We start from the raw sequence: 21,605 nt of genomic DNA on the forward strand, positions 1-21,605 counted from the left end.
TTGTGTAGTAGTTCAGGTGAAAACCTGGGAAAGAACCTTTAATAAGCCTCAGAGATGTAACTCCAAATCAGAATACTATAAAACCATGTGTGTCCACAACATCATACAAGCAACACAAGCTGCATGGTACTTCCAAGTTTCCCAACTTGTACAGGATGTGTGGCATTGACATAATGTTCGTTATCTTCTCTTGATAGCAAGATTCACGCCCACTAAACACTGCGGAAATTATCATTATATCAAGATACAATCAAACTAATATCAATGTCCTACTAAAAATTGTTACTTGGTATTAACCTTATTTCACAAAAGGAATATTCTTGAGATTATATATGCTTCTACTCAATACAGACTTCAAAATCACAAAATATTGTAACAAAACATTTCTAAGCAGCCCTGTCATGATCAATGATTGTCTATGATATCAAAAACCGTGTCTTGAAGATTCCATCCATCATAGTGCTAAAGGTAACACATCAAAACATTCATCATATAATCTACATTTCAAATTGTAATGTAATATTCACAGCTCTGAGTTCCACGATATAACAATTCCATATTCTTCTTACATTCATGTCACTTAACCCTCTTCATTTCTTAAGCACATGTAATGTTCACCTTTCCACTAAAATGAGTTGCACAGTAGTCTTTCCTTCACCAATTTACTACTAGAATCTCACATAAGATAATCATTTGTTCATTTAATTGACAAACTATCTTGCACTTCTTGGTACAAGAAAATTAAAGAAAGGGAAAAAATTTCCTCTCAGATGAAAACGTTGATTCTAAATGTCACTACTCAACACACCAAATGTGCATCCAGTTGACATTTGCACTAGCTATGTTATACATGTATTGCTTACAATAATGTTTTTGTTCTGCATTTCAATATTCCACATTTCACCTGACACATTACCATAAGGCACGACAGTCTTTAAACAAGACCACAACTTTCACATAATTTCTTATGTAGTAGTTACAAATTTATTGGCTGGAACACAGGTAGCAATTATTAGCAGCTACCATTTGGTCTCATGCCAATCTTCACATAATTACAAAGTCTACCCTTTATATGTGGCGACACAAGAAAAAAGATGTAAACTTAATCAATAACCATCATTTTCATTGCTATGATGAGCTAAGACTGTTTTTCTGTGAAATTGTCACTGCTTACAGCTCCCAAAATGTTTTAAAGCAGCAGAATGATATGACAGAATAAAACTGAGGAACTTTGAAAAGACCTGTCGCAGTGTCACTTTGTCCACCACAACTTCCACGTGGACTGCCCCTGGCAAGAACCTGTACTACTTCAGTGAAAAGTCAATGATTGTCTGTGCTATGGCATGGATTCTAGATACTAAGAATGTTAGTAACACCCATAGGCATCTTACATTCACATCTGTTATGGGGTTATTTAAAAAATAATGAGGTAAACATGACTAAAGTCTGTCTATTCTAGGAACCATCTGTGCCTACGCAAAGTTTTCAGCAGGTCCCAACATGCATGAAGGCATGTATGTATGTATGTGTGAAACATAACACATCACTTTTCCACTAGTCTCCACATATGTTTAAAAATTTGACAAGGAATCTATTTTGGCTGAAAGAAATCAGTGTTAACAGCCTGTAAACAGGAAACAGCAGTATACTGAGTGTCTGTTGTAAATCATAGATCAGACAGGTGCTCTTTCAAGAGTGCAGAGAAGGAAATCACTTGGTGTGAGGTCAAAAGTGTGTAACAGGTAGGTAAGATCCTCCTACTCTGGAGGTTGCAAGCAGTGGTAAGTAAAGTTAAAGGACAAAAAACATAACCAGACAAGTTTACATAATTATCAATAGAAGAATGGGCACCTGCAAACAAGCATGTGAACTATGCGAAGAACATCGAGAATCAGCATGTGGTGGACAATATTCACAAAAATTGTCACAAACCTACCATTATCTGATTTCAACTGAAGCAATAGCATGTTGTGGTGTGAACACAAACCCATGTTTTTACAAAGAGAGATGACACTGGTCCAGCCTGGATGTTCCCTTGCTCCCTCCACTTGCCCTCCCTCCTACTCCTTCAGTATGTCAAGCCTGAAGGAAACACAACACCCACACTGTTGTCTTAAGACCACAAACTGCTTCTATTCAACACATTAACGACATCTTGAGATAGCACAACACAAAGTGTCAACAAAGAATGTACTGAAGAAGGGATTGCAAGTGTTCTTGCTCTTAGTATACGTATTTATGTGCAATAACTTTCTGCTTTATTAGTGTGTAAGTAATGGTGATCAGTGAAAATTTTTTTACCAACTTCTTTCTGCCCTGAGTCTGTTGTTTGTAAGATACACTATTGCAGTCAAAACAACAGAACTTCCACTTGGTACATGAATGGAGGTCTGTGCTAACAGTAAAATTAGAAATTATGTTTCTGAAACTGCTTCACTTCACTGCTTGTGGGATAGCTTTCTTGCCTTATATGTGTTAAAATGTTGCACGATGCCATGTCAAGCCTTTCCAACAATCACTAGAAGATATGAGATTTGTCCATCTGGACAGTCATGTTGAACTGCGAAGTTCCAAGAGATGAAACTGCCAGAAATCTCTGGAGACTTTTGAGTCAGGGTTAACAGTGACAATTCTTTCTTCTGGTTTATCTAGTTTCGACAATCATAGATTTATACCAAATGCAAATTGATATAGTACCAATAACATCATTAGAAGAATTTCCAACCTACAAAAAACACAAGTATGTTCTGGTTGTAACATTCTACAGAACTTTGTGAACACTGTCAGATTATAAACTACATTTTATACACATAAGTGGCTTGGCAAATGCTGCAATGAGGTTAATGTTACCAAATACAGAACTTTTGTAAAAGTTGTCATTGTTTCCTTGACTTTGTTTCCTCCCAGACTGCAAATGTGCAAATTTGAGTTTCTTCTCAAAAATTTTGTATTCAGCTTATTGATGTGTAACAAAGATAGAAAGTAACTCAGTAAAAACTAGTTCATAACAAGATAGGCAAACGTAATAAGGGATGTCTCAGTCCAGCCTTATATGATGTATAACCTTCTTAAGTTATAATGAATTTTTAAAACAAATTTGGTAGGGGAAATGTCCATACTAACAGCAGTTATCATAAATGCACACTTGCAATGATTCATTATACTCCATATTTTACACAATGGGAAAACTGACATCAGACTTGTAAGACAAAATGGCGACAAGAAGAAATATACATTACATAAAAATCTACAATTACCAACATTTTCCAGCATGGTGCATTAAATGTGCATTCTGTGCAGAAATATAAGTTGTCATCATTCAAATTATGAACAAACATAAAATTTATCTCAGTTGTGTAAATATCTTTCTGGAAATGTGAGCATTAATGTCCGAATTTTCTTCACGCTACCTTCCATGCAAGTGGCAAGTGAATAAGCACCAAGTATGCTGTTTGGTGCACTAAAAACCCACACGAACGAAAAAAGAGGTTCGCAAAACGTGAAAATTTGGTGTTTCCAAATTTGGGATTGTGAACCCCAAGACTTTTAAAAATGCAACAATAAATGGCAACTCATACCTAAAAATGCTGCAAGAGTTTGAGAACAGCATTGCTTTCAGGAAGAAAGCACTGCCCCATTTTTTGTTACTGGTTCAAAATTACCTGGATATTACATTCCCTCACCAGTGGATAATAAAGGTAGCCCTTGCCCTGGCAAGCATGATCCACATTGCCTAGCATCCAGCAATGCTGGTTAAGGGGGTGGCTAAAGAATTGTGTTGATGAAGTAAAGGCAAAAAAATCTTGACTTAAAGCATCACATAACCATTCACTGCCAGCATACCAATTAAGAGAACAGCCTTCCTGTTGATTGGTGCCTACATCAGAAACCTCAAAAACTATAAGTGATTCAATGCAAAATAATGGTTTTTCATTCTCTTAGTGTAGCAAACACACCAGTTCATCTTGGTATGTCTTTGACAACGGTATGTTTCTCAAATTTTGTGTAAAAAAGTGATGATATTTCGTCTAGTGAAAAAACAAGAAAAACAGAGTGAGCAAAAAATTCAAAAGGAGTACGGACCAAGTGAACATGCACCTGATGACATTAATAGTGATAGTGCTGATAATGTGTGGTGTCTTGAAGTGATGCAGTCTTAAAAACTGGCCGATTCCAAGTATTTGCCACAAAAGTTGCCTTTAGCGATGACCACTGGCCGACTAGCATCGTAGACAATGTACAAGTTTTTGGTTCTTCTCCAACAATAAACAGGCAGATTTTTTGTTAAGACTAACTGATATGCACAAACATAATGCAAGCTATGCAGTGATCAAGTCAAGAATGATCAACAGGTGTGTGACAACAGGGACAGTTGATGAGAATAACACAGAAATCCACTTTCTCATCATGGATCCTTTCCTAGAAATATCTCCTTTTTTTCCTGCAACTACATCCCAGGATATATATGAAGTCATTATAAAATGTAAGCATTTCACTGTCAATATTGTTCAAAATCACTACTATAAAAAATTTTACTATAAAAAATTAACATTTGCTACCAACTTATCTACCTACTTTGTGGAAAGCCAGGTTGAGTATCAAGCACACATCCACCCTCATGAAAGCCTCTAAGTTTGGCATAAAAACTTATAGGCATTAAAAGTTATGAATTATATAAGTCTGGAACAGGGTACCTCAAATCACATTCTGAAAATAGGAACTGGAAGAGATGTTAAAACAAGAATATGAAATCATGACAATTTCATAAACTCAAAAATTCTTTGTACATGAGCAATTACTATAATTCTCCACATTTGGCATCATTTCAAAACAAACATGAATATGTAACCTAATGACCTAAAGATGTTTGTCTTCTGGGTTGTAACACTGTAATCTGGTAGAAGTTAACTAATGTTTCAGATGTCCTTACTGCCTCCATCATCAGCAAGGACCTCTGAAACATTGTTAAACTTCTACCAGACTACACGATACTACGTCAGAAGACAGCCATTATCGTACTCGCCAACATTAGAACCTCAAATCCTGCCTAAATATGTAACCAACATGGGTGGAACTGGCTTAAAGACCAAAAACTGCAGTTCAACGTCTTGGAAAAGAAGTTTTGGATAAATAGTATTTCAAATTATTTAGGAAAATTCACAATGGGACACTTCATAATTCATACACCTACAGCACATAAACCTCCATAGTTCATCACCTGACCTGATAAAGGCGAACACCACCTATAGACAAGCACCACAACCACCATCAATTAGCAAACCTTCAATCCTCCACCCAATGCTTGTCAAAAGAATTTCACCTAATGATAAGCAGATAAAATGTGTTGATTGCATTAAATCTGGAGTCAGAAGAGACTATATTACTTCAGACTTTCAAGGCAACTAAACCAAACTCACACGATTCCCCCCATGATGGAGGTGGAGAGGATCTCACTGTCCAGAAATGATCTGGCTTGCTGCCGAGAGAATTTTATCAAGAACAGAAACTATTTACTTGTATCCCGTTTGTTAAGTAGTACTGCGTTGATTCTTGCTTCAAGATATTCCATGACAAACAAGTCTATTGAGGCAATGAACTGAATCATAAGTCATATATAAATTTACAATTATTGTTCTACAATAAAATCTTCTTGGGCAATCAGATGTGTGAAATAGTTACAAGAGCCAGGATTCTTGTTGTTAGACATGTTGGAGGCATATTTTAAATTCACATGTCACCTTTACACTTCAAGCACATTCTTGAATTACCAATACTTCAAAATTAATGTGTTGATCAAAACTAAAACGATCCCCCGTCATTTTGTGTACCTGAATCATGGGATACAATACTGCAGTGTCATCTGATAAGTGTATACCACACCAGGTTTCCCTCATAACCAAAATACACAGATCAGTAACACGGTTAATATTCCATATTCTAACGTACACACATCTTTTTGGGCAGCTGTAGTTCAGAAATAATGACAATTTTATTACCAGATGCGAAATTCTGATATTCTGTGGTATAATTCATTCCACAGAAGGTTCAAGAAACTTACATTACCAGTTTGAAGGGGTCAATTGCATAACCTTAAAATGCAATTTCATAAAATATGTCATTACTTAAAAAGCATTTAGGGCAACCAATACACAACAAAATAACGTACAAGAACTTTTCCCTTCCAGATACCAATTAAAAAGTAAATCAAAGAAATGCAGGCAATAGCCATGATATAATCCCTGACCAAACTTTCAAAAAGTCATGACTATTCTCCTTCCTCCATTTTCTTTAGGAAGGACTGAACTCGTTTGAAACACGTTAGGTGATAGGCAGAAACAGCCATCTCTTGGTACAAATTGTAACACCAATAAAAATTAATTCTTAATGCCATACGTACACTAATTATCTTAAGCATTTAAGATCTGTTTACATACTTCAAAATGAAAGACAATAATTGTAAGATTTAGCTTCACTATTGTCCTGTCAAATACACATCATAAGAAGTCATCAAAATGTCAAGAAAAAACAGCATCGTAACTTTCATTTTACAAAGAGTATCAACATATAACATTTTTCCAGTTTTTATTAGATTTGTAAACAGTGGCACACAACCCATGGCCTATGCTCAAACCATTCATTTCTTCTGGCACACAAATCAATCCAACAGCTTATCTGCAGATACAAAAACAAATACATGCAATTTAACTTTACATTTCAGACTAATATAGCCACTGGCCAAATCCGGAACTGTCTAATTATAAGATTAAGGTCTGAAACTACACACGTCACTATGAACGCACAACAAAATATCCAGCGCTATAATACCAACAAAGGATGATCAGGACTGTGATATCAGGGATTCAAACTTCTTCCCAGTGCTGCCAAATGACACAGTAACCTTCATCAGTTTAAACATTTCTGACCACCATTATGACACTTCCCATGAGTTCGTAGTAGAGTCTTCGACACAAAACTCTTGCTGCATACCTCACACTGATATGGTTTCTGCCCAGAATGATAACGCTTGTGCACAGTCAATGTGGATCGCTGCGTAAAAGACTTCCCACACTGTTCACAAGTGTGCGGCTTTTCACCAGTGTGAGTACGCTGGTGAACTTTCAAGTACTCACGAGAGATAAATGCCTTCCCACAAACATCACAAATATCAGGTTTCTCCCCTGTGTGGATTCGAACATGAACCATGAGCGAGGCTTTACTGGACAAAGCTTTCCCACAAACACTGCACACAAAAAAGCTCTCACCAGTATGTGTTCGCATATGCAGAGTGAGTGACCCTCTTTGCATAAATACCTTACCACATACCTCACACTGGTGTTTATTTGCAGGCAGTATGTAATTTGGATCATGCTTTCTTTTATGAAGTGCCAAATTATGTTTGTATGGGTAAGCTTTGCCACATACATCACACTGGAATGGCTTCTCACCTGTGTGAATATTCTGGTGTTCCTGCAACTCCGTACTGGTATAGAACCCTTTACTGCAAGTAACACAGTAGAACTTGTAATCATTGAGATGCCTCTTGCGATGATTCACCAAATTTGACTTCTGAATAAAGGTCGAGCCACAGATATCACACGCATGGTCCTTCTCTCCTGTGTGTATCTTTCTATGATCCCTCAATTCACTAGACCGTTTAAACTTGCGCCCACACACCTCACATTCATGAGGACGTTCTTTGTTATGAATAATCATGTGAGAAGTCAGTTTCCCATTACAGTTAAATGCTTCACCACAAACCAAACACCTGAAAGGCTTCTCCCCAGTATGCATCCTCCGATGAATCAGTAGTTTACTTTTTATTAAAACTTTCCCACAAAACTCACACTTGTTTGTACACTTTTCCTTAGACGAGCTGCATTTCAAGTTTCCAACAGAATCTCTACAGTCTTTGTCTGCAGATCTGGAAAGAAGAGAGATCTGTAATGAATCTCTAAGGCATCTACCTACCTGCGACTACCACATGCAAAAAGCTATGACCTTATCTGATGAAGATAAGCTTTTTCTCCCGAACATCCTCATATTCCTGACCAACAGCAATCTTTTTCAATACTGTCCTTGAATTCAGGCTACAACAGCTCCTCTTTTATTCCCCAGTCTTAACAGCAAAAGGTCGCAGCAATAGATCATCATAAAAGTGGCAGCAGAGTAGTTCAATGTTTCAACTTTAAAAGCATTCTAGTTTCTTATTTATCACAAGCAGTACATGATGATATATAATTTCTTGGACATGATGTAACCAAAGTAATCACAATGCAAACAACACTAAGTATATTCTTTGGAGTACACTAAACTCAATAGGTGTTCTTTAAGTCACATCCCTAAGTTCATTATCTGCTTAATGTTATATAAATATATCAATTAATATTAAAAGCAACTGTTCATTTGCTATCATTAGTATTTTCCTATACACACACATAATAACCACCTTAATGTGAAATAATGAAATATTTACAGCCTATATATTGACAGAAATGCAATAATAAATTATTTGGTATGCTCAATAATTCACTCACATCAACACTCTCTTCTGATGTTACCGTGGCTACAAAACTAAATGCATTTTGTTTGGTAACAGATTACAGCACAAACAGTTTGTGTGATCACTGATACAGGGTGAGTCAGAAGCATGTTTACAAACTTCGTGTGCTTGTTCCAGAATCAAAAATAAGAAAAAAATGTTCCTATGAACATGGGGTCGCAAATGTTTCATTTTCAAAATAATAGCCACAAATGAGTTTCAGTGAATGACTTTATGTCAAAGTGAATCCAGCTTCCAGCAAAGATTTTCAATTAACATTTGGGCAGGAACTGTTGGCAACATGCTTATTGGTCCTCACATGCTTCCATCACGTCTAAGAGGACCTTCATATCGGCAATTCTGAAGAAGACTATTGCCATGTCTCCTTGAAGATGTACCACTGAATACAAGGAGACAGATGTCGTTTGTGCACGACGGAGCCCAGCACATTTCCCTCATCACATCAGATATCATCTCAATGAACAATACCCTCAGCAATGGATTGGGCGTAGTGGCTCAGTAGCATGGCCACCAAGGTCACCGGACCTAACTCTATTGGACTTTTATCTGAGGGGTCACTTGAAGTCAGTCGTTTATGCAACACCCATAAATAATGATGACGACCTATGGGAACGTGTGCAGAATGCATGCCAGATGATTCGAAGAAACCCTGGTATGTACGAACAAATCTGTCAGTCATGTGTACGTCGTCCTCGTGCATGTGGAGAATGGAGGAACAGCCTTTGAGCATCCGTTACAAAGAAACATCCCTGTCCTTATACTTGGCAATAAAGGCATACATTCAAAATTATTTTTGGCTATTATTTCGAAAATTAAACATCTGCAACCCCATGTTCATAGGAACATTTTTTTCTTATTTTTGATCCAGGAACACGCACACAAAGTTTATAAACATACTTCTGACTCACCTTGTATATGCATGGCAGCACTTATATTCAGATTGCACTATCAGTAGTTTGTGTCCCAATAGATGGCAGCAAGAATAGTTCACACAACTGACTGATGAGAACACAATATCTAATGACATCACCACAGATAATCATCCCGCCTTATGAATCAGCATCCATCACACTGGTATCACTGCAGAAAATTGGAATATGAAAGTCTGAATTTGCCTCCAATGGCTAACTTTTACACCAAATTTCATAAAAAAACCATCCAATTACACTTAAGCATATACACCATCATGGGAGATGACATCAGATTGTACTATCAACTTTAGGAGATTATGATTCTGTACTAGGAGGCACCACCAGCATAAAATTCACACGAAATTTCATAAAAATCCATTCAACTACTCATCAGCATCTTTCCCTTTGAATGACCTGCGTCACACATTCTTTAACTAGTATGCCCTGAAAGACCGAAATCTGGAATTTCTACTGTTTTTCATTATCCCTAATCACAGTAACAGGAGGTTAAATCATTCTTTAGCAGAGGGCAGACTGGTCAGATTGATCCTTCACAGATATTTTACAAGGAAGCTTAAAAAGCAGGTGGAAAATCTTATATTGCTATGTGAATGTCATCAGTGTTTTGCAATGTAATCACACAAATATTTATAACCACTTGACAACAAAGTTTAGGTTTACTTTATTCATTCCAATAAGCAATAACAGTAATTTCACATACTTAGATGCATGTGTCTCAAATCTAAAGTTTGTGACGATGGTGAGTTATTTAAATAAAAAGTTTTTTGGATGTTATACATCATCTAATAAAATAATAAAATTGCACCGCTTTGACTTCCGGTCATCTCGGAAGAAGTCAAAGTGGTGCAGCAATGGTCTTATGAAGTTATTCCTACCTTTAGTGAGTCCTTGTTTTTATTCGAGCTTCTGGCATTTCACTCGTTAAAATATTTGATCATCGACAATTTCCTATTTTATTCAGTTACTCTCATCAGTTTTTTAGCTTCTTAGTTTGCTGGTCATTGGTTTTATATTACTTCCATCATAGGCACCCAACTTTTACACCTGTTTCATAATAGTTTTGGACAATGTTTTTCTTTTTACATCCCACGGATGTATGTTGTGGTGATCGGCTTATATTCCAGAACTTTCACTTTTTGCTTTGTCCAGAGATAGGTATTAGCTCTATCGATGGGGCCCAACAGAGTAGGTATACCTGAAGACGAGTCCCATCTCCGAAACGTTCAATTTAATTATTTTATTCGACGATGGGTAACATCCAAAAATCGTTTTATTTAAATCCATGTGATTCATATTATTGTGGATACTGCAAGACTTGCCTCTAAAATTGTAATGAAATGTAATCATAACTAAGTCACAGCCATATTGGTACAGATTTATTAGTTTCCAGCTCCAATGCTTTAACCTAAGAATGTTTAAATTTATTAAAGAGGCTACTACTCAGGACAGGAGATTTAAATTTCACATGCCCAAAGACACACACTTTAAAATAAATATGAATAGCTTTTGAACTAACAATTTTTGTTTATTTCTAGGCCATATCCATAAAATCGTACAGAATTTAGTGTCTAAAAATTATGTATGGTTATTCATTACCTTAGTGAGGCAATTCATTTTTCCCATACTTTAACCTGTGGTGACTGCATTTTATCAATAAGTCACCAAAACTGAAATATGTAATCCACAGTTTTGCCCCAACTCAGAACCTCCAAACCTCTGGGCACCGAGATTAATTTCTGCCATCAAGTCAAATTTATGTCCATGAATTTGCCCACACCAATCTCAGAAGAATGCTACAACCAATATACACATGCAGTTGCAGGCAGACTCAAGCAGCAAGTCCCCACAGTATTCACCAGACAGGGTGGGCAAACCACAAAGTGGATCCCAACACTTTTTAGGACAGTTCAATATGTTTGAAATGTTACTTTAATTACAATTTCTTAAAACATATTCATTCACATTGCACTCAGCCCACAGGACTTATTCTGCCCAACAATGCTGTAAGATATCTTACAAGTCTGTATCATAAGTATTCCCAATATTCCTGCATTTCATGCTATTGGTGTATTAAAATCTGCATTAAAAATCATCTACAGTATTTCTGGATTTCCCAGACAAGTTGAAGAAATAAACTATCCATATCATCCTGCTGAACATCATAGAAATTCATTGCCTCCACTTCCTTCCACACAAATTAAAACCGGTTTGAATTATGGAAACAAATCAAAAATTAAATAAAGTAGTGCAAAGATCTCCAACATTCCATCATACACTTGAAGCAGAAACATTGTAGCTCCTGTTAAAGTGTTCCCCACAACAAATGCATTAAAAAAAATTTAAATTAAAATATAGTCTGCAATTTTCCACACAATCAACTTTTATTGCATCATTATGAGTATGAACATTAATAGACATCTTGCTGATCAAATCAAAGAAACACTGAAACTGAAGATCAGAAGTCTGGATGAGCTATTTCCCTCACAGTATACCTTCCCCAACATCAAACAGAATACAGTGCTTCCCTTTACAACATTTTTCAGAAAAATGCTTTACCACATATGTATACATGATTACATGAACATACATTAAGTCTGGATGATGACATCCGATTCAATCTGATGGCACTGGTACAAAGGATCACTGTAAATTTTGTGACAAATTCAATTTTGGATCAAAGAGGCAAATCAGTATACAAGAAGGGTTAAATTACATGTTATCAACTTTGAAAAAGAATTAACAGGATGAAACACATTCACATCAAAACTGCAGACAGTTCCATTTTCATCATCAAATGTTTTTTAGAATAATAATCAAACACTAAATGGACCAACTACATACACTTTAAGCATTAAATTAAAATATTAATACAGTAGTGAATCCCCTTGAATATTATTCAGTCAGAACTGTGATTTTCAACTTCAGTATCATGAATTCAGATCCCTGTATAAAATTGTTTCAGCTTCATGATGCCAACAAATAATACTTCCTATGTCACAAAAAACTTTTTTATACAAACATGTTTGGCTACATTCCCTCTGCACACCAACAAGTTTGCAGCTCTGTTCACCTCTACTGCCTTCACTACATTAAATAATCATCAAGGTCACAAGATAATAAGTGCCACAAATCAATGCTAATAATGAAACACCTGGCATAATTTGCAAGGTAATCTTATATACACATTGGTTAACTTACTCAATCAGGATATAAAATTCATGGAAGAGGTTCAGACAGGAGACATTGACAGTTTACACAAAATACTGTATGAAGAATAATCCTTCACAGAACACACAAAAATATTCCTGAACATCTACATGCTGTCTTCACAAATCTAAACAAGCACAGTGAGAAAATACAACTGCCTTCTTGCTTGTGTACATGCAATACAGTCTTGTACATTATTTTTGGTATTTTAGATGTGAAAATTGAAAATAAAGTACCTTACAATAGATATAGCATATAAAAAAACTGTCCCTCTTACTTATTCCATTTTGCACAATCCAGGAAGTCACATGTGGTTGGGAATTAGAGATTTTTTAGTAAAGGAAAGTAAAACCAAACATACAGCTTTAGAGCATACAAGGTGGGCACCACAAATCACTTTCACAATCCATTCGTTTTTATACTATTACAATCAGGTCTAAAAGACCTGATCCTTCTCAACCTGGTGAAGGAATTAAGTTTTCTTCCATTGAACATAAATGCCCAAGCCTTACTTAGAACATCAAACCATAAGGCATAAAAAAGAATAAGAGTTTGAACAATCAATACACTGAAAGTTAACAAAAATAACTTTGTTTTCATATATAATTTTGAAAATACATTACTAAATAAGTTCTAAAAAAGGTCTATATAAGAAGAAATTTAACTGGCCTTTAAAAATAAAGATAAAAACTGTTTAAAAAAAGTGGAGAAACACGAGCATCTCAAATAAAGTATTTCCCAGTCATTCAGATACAGCTGCAATGGTGATCCCGTCGGAAATAAAAAGACCACAAAAGTGGCCAATAGTGCCCACCTCTGTAAGAGGCCATACACAGAAGCTGTAATAACAGAGTTGTAACTGAAAAGTTGAGTAAAGGGAAAATCCACCAAACAAACAAACAAACACACCATTAAGTGCAGATTCCAGTTGAGTTGAAAAAGAACAGCTTGCAAAGGAAGACAGTGACAACCTTCCACGAGGATCAACTCATTCAACATAAAACCCCAAACATTTTACCAACTTGTTGACACAAAACATAAACATATCAGCATAACCATATGCTGATACATTTGCAGTTAGCACATAGAAAATTAGCCATATTAAAGCTATGGTAAACTGTTAAACAATTTTCAATAACCTTACTAAACTTCTAGCTATCATACATCACAAGCATGTCATGAAGATTCATTATACATGATTTACACTCCTAAAAGCTAGACGACCTTTGTAATTTATATAGGTCAAGCAGTACTGGCTGGTTAAGACAGGCCAGATCGTACTGGGCATGTCACTTGGATAGGAAGATCAATATACCAGGCTCCATCTACATAACCTATCGAATTTTGGGTTATTACTACCATAGTGTCAGTATGATTTGAGAGTCTGAAAAGACTCAAATTGAAACAGCAATGTGAAGACACTCAAAAATGCAGTGTTAACTCATTTTCTCCTAGCATGTGGCATTTTCCAATGGAACAAAAAACAGCAGAAAAATACAGCATGTGCTTTCACAAATACAGTGTGTCCAGATGAAAGGTATCCAAAATAAAAAAAATTACATCTCGGAAACTAATTGTCAAACACGTATCCGGTTTATGTCATAAGAAAGGAAAACGCCGAACGTTGTTTTCAGAGTATATAACTTTCTCAGAAAATTTCAATGTGGGCTCCCCTGGTGGCACGACAAATATCCAGACGATAGTCGACCTCGTTCCACGTTGCTTGAAGTGTGTTTGGTGTTACCGCAGCCACAGCGTCCCTTATGCAGGCTTTCAGGTGTTGAAGGTCGTTGATCTTAACCTGGTAGACATTGTTCTTCACATAACCCCACAAGAAAAAAACCAATGGGGTTAAATCTTGTGACCTAGGAGGCCATGCGATTGGTCCACCTCTGTCGATCCATCTCTCTGACCAGGTGATTCCTAACATCGTGGCAGAAATGTGGCGGCACCCCATCTTGTTGGAGGATAATTTGAGGTGGTAATTGGGAGGTGGTAACTGGGGCAGCGCATACAGCTCCAGCATGTCCAAGTACGAACGTCCGGTCACAGTCTTTTCCGAAAAGAAAAACGGTCCAATCAACTTGTCATGCATTAAGCCGGCCCACACGTTGACTTTGGGGCTGCCTCTCTCCAACTCAAATGTGACATGTGGATTTTGACTGCCCCAAATCCTGCAGTTGTACCTGTTTACAACTCCATTGACATGGAACGTCGCCTCGTCCAAGAAGCACACTTGGCAGAGGAAATCGGGTGACTTCTTCCTATTCGTCAATTCTTCCTAGCATGTCCACAGCGAAGTTTGTGCATGCTACTTGGTCAGTCGGTTTTAGTGCATGAATCATTTGAATCTTGTACGCTCTTAGGCGGAGTCTTTTGTGTAGCACATCGTGCACTGTTGAACGTGGAATTTGTAACTGCAAGCTAGCAGCACGAATTGATTTGCGCGGACTTCGCTGGAATGCCTCTCTAATGTGATTGACATTTTCTTCAGAGGTCCATGTCTTTCAAGGAGATTTTACACGCAACAGACTACCTGTAGTCCTCAGTTTGTTGCCCAGGACCGAATTCTTTTCCGTGTAGGAGGTTGACGTCCATACTGCGTTCTAAAACGACGCTGGACAGCCATAAGAGATTGCAACTCTGCTAGCCACAACACGCATTGAACCTGTTCCTGTGGTGTCGACATCGTTACTGAGCTCGCCGAAGGTCACCAGCTGGGGCATACGCGTAAGCCGGGCATGAAAAAACTTTCAGAGTTTTCCTTTCCTATGACATAAACCGGATATGTGTTTGACAATTAGTTTCAGAGATATAAATTTGTTATTTTCGATACCTTTCATCCGGACACTCTGTATAATGAGAGCCATAGATACACCAATTAGAATGATGCATATTGAGGATAAACTGACACCATTACATTAAGTTTATGCATGTAGCTTCAAGCATAACAGAAATGTCAACAGATGAGGAAATCTGAAAAATCAGTCTTTTAATTGGGCTGATGGCTGAACTAAAGTTTGTAAGTTTGAAATTTAAAATTTGCTACAGGCTTGTTTCCGGGATTTTACTGTTACAAAAAAGAAAGTATAATGACCACTATTAGCAACTTCCGGTTAACAATGCAAAGAGAAAGATAACTATTAGCAGTTGCCAATTAACAATGCAGTGTGACTTGGAACTATCACAACAGACTGTCCTTCCATAAAATTTATGTGGCATCACGATACTTATGCAGTGCATAGAATGAATGCAGAGCTGCAATAGAGAAAAATCCATCAATATGGCATTACCATGCAAAGACATGACACTTTTCAACTGCTAAAATTATAGCACACTTCACTTGACAATCATGCACAAGTGTCTTGCATCAACATCATAAATAAAAAATAAGACACAATTCAGTGTTTCATCTATCGTTCCTCAAGCCTTGACTTTAAAAGTAAATTTGCTACACAGGTTATTTGCCAACTTTAAACTGTATCCACTCTTAACACATTATACAGTGGTAACATGTGGATCCCTTATCATACACAAGCAATGCATCTTAAATAAAGCGGTTGCAACCTTGTAAGGAATGGAAGTGAAATTTATGACATTATTAGAAAGAACATCTTGAAGAGCCACTCTGTCCCCTTCCAATTTGTTAGAAAGTAATTTTACATCAATCACATGTGCTAGTCTACACATAATTGCCGCTTTATTCATATTATACAACACAATAATAAAAAGCTCTATAAAAACCTGACTCTTTCCACTACAAACTCGCTGATATGTAAAAAAATTGCCAATTATTTACATTTTACATACTAATAAAGCCTGAAAGAAATCAGTAATATGAAGTTACTGTGGCTACTACTAAAAAAGAACTACAAGTCAGTACTTCAAGGGCTGCAGGTTACCATCTGTCAAATAGGCCTTAATGGCATAAAATAACAAACAAGAAAACAAATAGAATATATGAAAAACAAAGACTATCTCAAGTCAGGAACTTCAGTATCAATAAATATGAACTGGGAAACCACAGTTTTGTATATGGGAACACTATTCAAATAAATATGACCAGTACTACTTCACTGACAGACCAGTTCATAAATCTTCTATCATGGCTCGTGCTTCCGCATATGCGTTATCATGATGGTCCTTGTGACAAACCCCTTGTTGCACACGACACACTTGTAGGGCCTCTCACCCGTGTGGTAGCGCCTATGCACAGTGAGAGTTGATGCCTGAGTAAATGACTTGCCACATGTCACACACTTGTATGGGCGTTCACCTGTATGTATGCGCTGATGTACTACGAAGTACTTACGATGTGAGAAACCCTTCCCACACACATCACAGACCAGGGGCTTCTCCCCAGAGTGCATCATCATATGGCAATGGAGTGACTCCTTACTGGTAAGTTCTTTCCCACAGATCTCACATGAGTAACCTTTCTCACCTGTATGAGTCCTTATGTGTTGCAACAAAGTCCTCTTCACAGAAAATACTTTTCCACAGAAACTGCATGTTAAGTTGTTTAAAGAGTTTTTATGACTTTTGGTGTGATGGTTGTAACTGTTCCTTGTTTCAAATGTCAAATCACATATGCCACACGCAAATGGCTTGTTACTACTGCAACGTAAATCATTCTGATCTGTTCCCACTAGGTGAGTTCTCTGGTGTGTTTCAAGCGTTTTATTGTACCTGAAGCGGCTACCACAAGTATTGCAAGAATAAGGTTTAACCTCCATGTGCATTGCACTATGCATTTTTAAGTGATGTTGAGTCAAGAAAGTTTTACTGCACACTTTGCAACCAAACTTTCTTTCCTCATGACTCTTCATGTGATACGAAAGCTTAAAAGAACTAGAAAATGTTTCAAAACAATCTGTGCATCTGAAAAGTGTCTCTTCCCTGTGAGAGACAATGTGAACACTTAAGGCATCATTTGTTGAGAACAACTTCCCACATTTCTTACAAGAGAAAAAGTTAGGAGAAATGTGAACAGGATTACTGCTGTTTTGAAACTGAGTTACCTCGGTTATCATTTCTCCAGGGTTATTTAACACACGGAATAAACTTGATAGGTTCCCAAATAATCCTTGAGCATTTGTGTCATCAGTAAACCTGGAAAAAAAAGCTCTTGTTAATAATGGCAAAAAGGTATAAATAATGTATTCATGTATAAATAAAATTTAAAGGGGCAGTAAAAAATTATTTTTATTCAATAGGTGTGTAAAAATCACTGGTTAAGTAGTTAAGGAAAAATGAAAAATAAAAATACCTTCTTTTTAACATGAAAGTACTGTGGGGGAGCCAAAGCCCTCAACTGAATTTTGACTGCGTCTTGGATTACTTTGATTAGTCCACTTCTTCAAGTAACAGGGCTGTTCTGTATTTCACAGATATGAAATTGGATTACAATAAAACTCTCCTTAGGTTTGAAACTTTTAGCATTTCTAAGAACAGCCCTAACAGTGAAACCAGTACAAAACGGAAAGACTTTACACCTTTGGAAAATTCCAACAAAGGTAAACTTCCATTTTATAAGGTTTTAATTACAATTTTCCTATTGTTTGGCACTAAGCCACTATTCTAGTTCCTTTCTATAAAAACAACATCCAACATACCTGAAAAGTGGTCTTCCCCAGGAATTTTTCAAGGCTTCTTGCCACCAACCCTGACTGCTAGAACGTTTCAAATCAAAAACAACTCAATGTCTTTGATTCGATGACAGAAGCCAGGGTTCAAACTTGTCATAATTCACAACCAGTCACTTGCTTCTGAGAATCAACCACCAAAACAAACTTTCGAGTCGAACGTTCCTTGGTGCGTAAGTTTAAAAAGGCAGAGCCATTCCCATCACAAAAGGTTACAAAGCACTGCAGCGGGGCAAAAATAAAACAATCAATCCAATAATGTAAAATATAACAGAACCAACATCTCAAGTGTCATGGCACACACAGTGATCTATTCGTCACACAAGACCTCACAGTCCAGGATGCTCTAGTTCCATTTCATACAAGTCTCACTGAACAGTGTGATTATTCACAAGACGAACCACTAAGCCCTGCTTTAGGTTTAAGTAACTGCAGCTTTAAATCAACATAGACGTCAAGTCCCTACAGAGATGGCAGTAACAACATCTTCATGTGAGACATCACAACCAACTGATCTCCCACTTCAAATTGGCACATAACGCCAGGCTGGTGTATAACTGTTCTGTCATTAAGATGTTACAGTACAGTAGAACCTTGTTTCAACAAACGTCTTATGTGCTCATCAAGTAGACAACAGACTTCAGTACAGCATCACCTTCCTTACATACAGCCTACATCTCACCCCCACAGAAGAAAGAGAAATACAGTCTTGTATGTCTTCAGCTGATGTTCACTGCCCCTCCCCCCCGGTCTGATCCATTCAACTGTGCAGAACTTGAGGATCCAGCTTGTCCTTGCAGTGAACCTACCTGGCCATGCTATTGAATGTCTTGAGGCCCTTAAAACAAGGTTGTACTGTACACATTTGCAATAGCATTGTTACCCTCCTGGACCCCAGTTTCATCAGATCATTCGCTACTGTTGCAAAGTAAGGAATGTCTTTCCAAGAATCCCTTTGCTGGTCAACATGAAACCTCTTCAACTCAGTTCTACGTAACATAATCCCAAATAATCCATCTACAACAAATATTCACAAATAATCTACAACAAAATCAGCTGTTCTTACATCAATGAGTCTGAAAAACATTTTACTACCATGCCACTGAGCTCCAGTAATTAATTATTCAAATATCTGTGTATACCGTTTCACTCATACTCTTTTAATAATTTGAGCAAACAAAATCATATTTGTGACCTGCTGTTATCACCCTTCACTTGTAAGTTGACCTCTATGTAACAAAGTCACCAGGACTTCAATTTAATGATTTGTATATTTTCAAATAAAATACTGGTTTCAAAATTTGTCTAAACTCACATCACTGAACACTCCTAATACACAATTTCAAATACATTTAAAATCAGGCTGAATTTCGAAAATAAGTACTATGTAGTAACTAAAAAGCTTGTTGACCCACCACCACACTAGTAACAAAGAGGCTGCAGACACAACTGAAGTCATGGCTATATGAAAACCAGTTGCACAGCATCATAAAAAGCATGAATAGATAAATCAGCATACTGTAAGAACAGCTGACCTTTGAAAAAAAAACAAAGTGGATCCACAAGCATTAATCAACGCCTGTGTGCATGTGTGTAGGGTGCATATTGGGAACCCTAGAAGACCAGTCTTGAAATGTGTACAAATAACATACCTGCATCCTGAGTTACTATTTTCATCTTGATAATAACCTACTTCAGTTAGTTTAACACTTCATCTATATATACACAAAATCTGTGTGCAATATATAAACATTTCATCAATAACAAAACTGCAAACTCCAGAGGTACACTTATAATGCAACAAAAAAATAAATGTACCAACTTGTACAATAACAATCCATAAAATCTAATGTTGAGGAAATTACATTAATTCCTACCAATATCCTACTAATAAGCTCTAAATAACACCTGAAAATCACTAATGTCAAAAAAGGGATATGCACATCAGCTGAAGAAATAAAGCAGCAATGCTTCACAGATAAACTGTTCTCTCACTTCAATCGGGTATGGCCACACTTCTCAAGACATGCCATACAATCACATATTCCTACTCATTTTTTGCCCTCTTAAGAAAACAAAAAGAAAATGTAAGCATGTCATTTTGTATGGGTGTGCAAGTACTAATGGTAAAACAAGTCATAAAACCATACAATAAACACCAACATGACTCCCTAAAAAACTATATAGCCATTCAGACTGCCTTATGTACAACACCCACTCGCACTCATCTCTGCAAAGCAGACTGCTTTCCCATCCAGAAGCAGTACCAAAAACAAAATATTTCTAATGAATGTCTGTTCACACTATAATAAAATGTGCATAAAATCCATCAAACAAGTTCAGGTTTTACATGGACACATGGAAATTTCAACAAACAACTTCATCCAAACTTACAACTTCACACAACAAACACCATACATAAAAGCCATAAAAGCATAGAGGTCCTTAATAAATATGTTGAGAAAATTACATCAGGAATTGCTCTGAAACATCAATGCCCAAAGTCTCAACACAAGAACTTTAACTTCTTAAATAAGCACAGATCAGTTTGAGTCATAAATAACAGTTCCCTGCTACTACAATAATTAAATATGTCCAGCAGTAAAAAAACTAACAATCTTCCTTCCATATAAAAGTTCAACATTCCTGTCCAGTTCTCAAAGGCTGGACTTCAGGGTGAATATGCATGTGTGCGTGCATGCACACACACACACACGTGGGAATTATGAAAGCCTTCACATGTCTGGCACTACATGTTGAGCAAAAAGTGATTAGTGTAACTAGGCAAGCAGCGGGACTGGGCCGCAAGCCAACGAAGAGTGACCATGTAATTGAGGTAATGAAAAGAGTTCTTAATGACCACATGACAAGGAAAACAGGTGATGAGAAGTTTTAGAAACCATGTGGTTAGGATTATGTAAAGAGGTGGTAAAAAAAATTGAGAACCATGTTATTCTGGAAATGATGTGATGGGAAAAAGTTAATAAAATAAAAAGGTGATCACAGGAAGACGCAAAGGATGCTTGTTCAGAAAGAAGGAAGAAATAAAAGATAAAAAAACAAGGCTTGCAGACTGATATTCAAAATAGGATCTTTATGATCTTTGTTTGAAACATTTAAATTAGACAAAATGCTGCATTTTACAAATTGTGTGACATTAAGGAAGGTTGTACACTGAACTTAAAATAAGTCTGTCAAGTGACTACAGACTCATCTTACTACTGGCACAATGATCACATTATAAGATAATCCTCTACTTCA

At 36.8% G+C, this 21,605-nt stretch overlaps 3 protein-coding genes across 4 annotated transcripts in view; all 3 read right to left on the bottom strand.

The window, feature by feature from the left end:
* Positions 1 to 21,605, bottom strand: part of LOC110829205 (uncharacterized) — a 183,772-nt gene that overhangs the window by 142,647 nt on the left and 19,520 nt on the right. The window lies entirely within an intron of this gene.
* On the bottom strand, positions 6,455 to 8,552 carry LOC110829222 (uncharacterized). Of its 2 annotated transcripts, none has more exons than XM_022062733.2 (2): positions 8,535 to 8,552; positions 6,455 to 7,921 (listed from the first exon to the last, which is right to left on the bottom strand). In XM_022062733.2, exon 2 carries the CDS (start codon positions 7,789 to 7,791, stop codon positions 6,904 to 6,906), a length of 888 nt encoding a protein of 295 aa, XP_021918425.2. In that variant the 5' UTR covers positions 7,792 to 7,921; positions 8,535 to 8,552; the 3' UTR covers positions 6,455 to 6,903. The 2 variants fall into 2 exon arrangements, with proteins under 2 accessions (XP_021918425.2, XP_087200834.1); XM_087344708.1 differs by lacking the exon at positions 8,535 to 8,552 and adding an exon at positions 8,447 to 8,510.
* Positions 11,404 to 20,021, bottom strand: LOC110829219 (uncharacterized). Its single transcript, XM_022062729.2, is given in 4 exon segments — positions 11,404 to 17,811; positions 18,315 to 18,521; positions 19,154 to 19,361; positions 19,997 to 20,021. Coding segments are annotated over 4 exon segments (1,449 nt in total). The 3' UTR covers positions 11,404 to 16,802.

This window comes from Zootermopsis nevadensis, unplaced genomic scaffold (genome assembly GCF_977971745.1).
Source record: "Zootermopsis nevadensis isolate Lab colony 2312 unplaced genomic scaffold, Znev_1.0 Znev_ptg000008l, whole genome shotgun sequence".
NCBI classification, from domain to species: Eukaryota; Metazoa; Arthropoda; class Insecta; order Blattodea; family Termopsidae; genus Zootermopsis; species Zootermopsis nevadensis.

Excerpts from the sequence above, each read along its gene's own strand:
- LOC110829222 (XM_022062733.2), bottom strand. The coding sequence starts at position 7,791 with ATGCATACTGGGGAGAAGCCTTTCAGGTGTTTGGTTTGTGGTGAAGCA.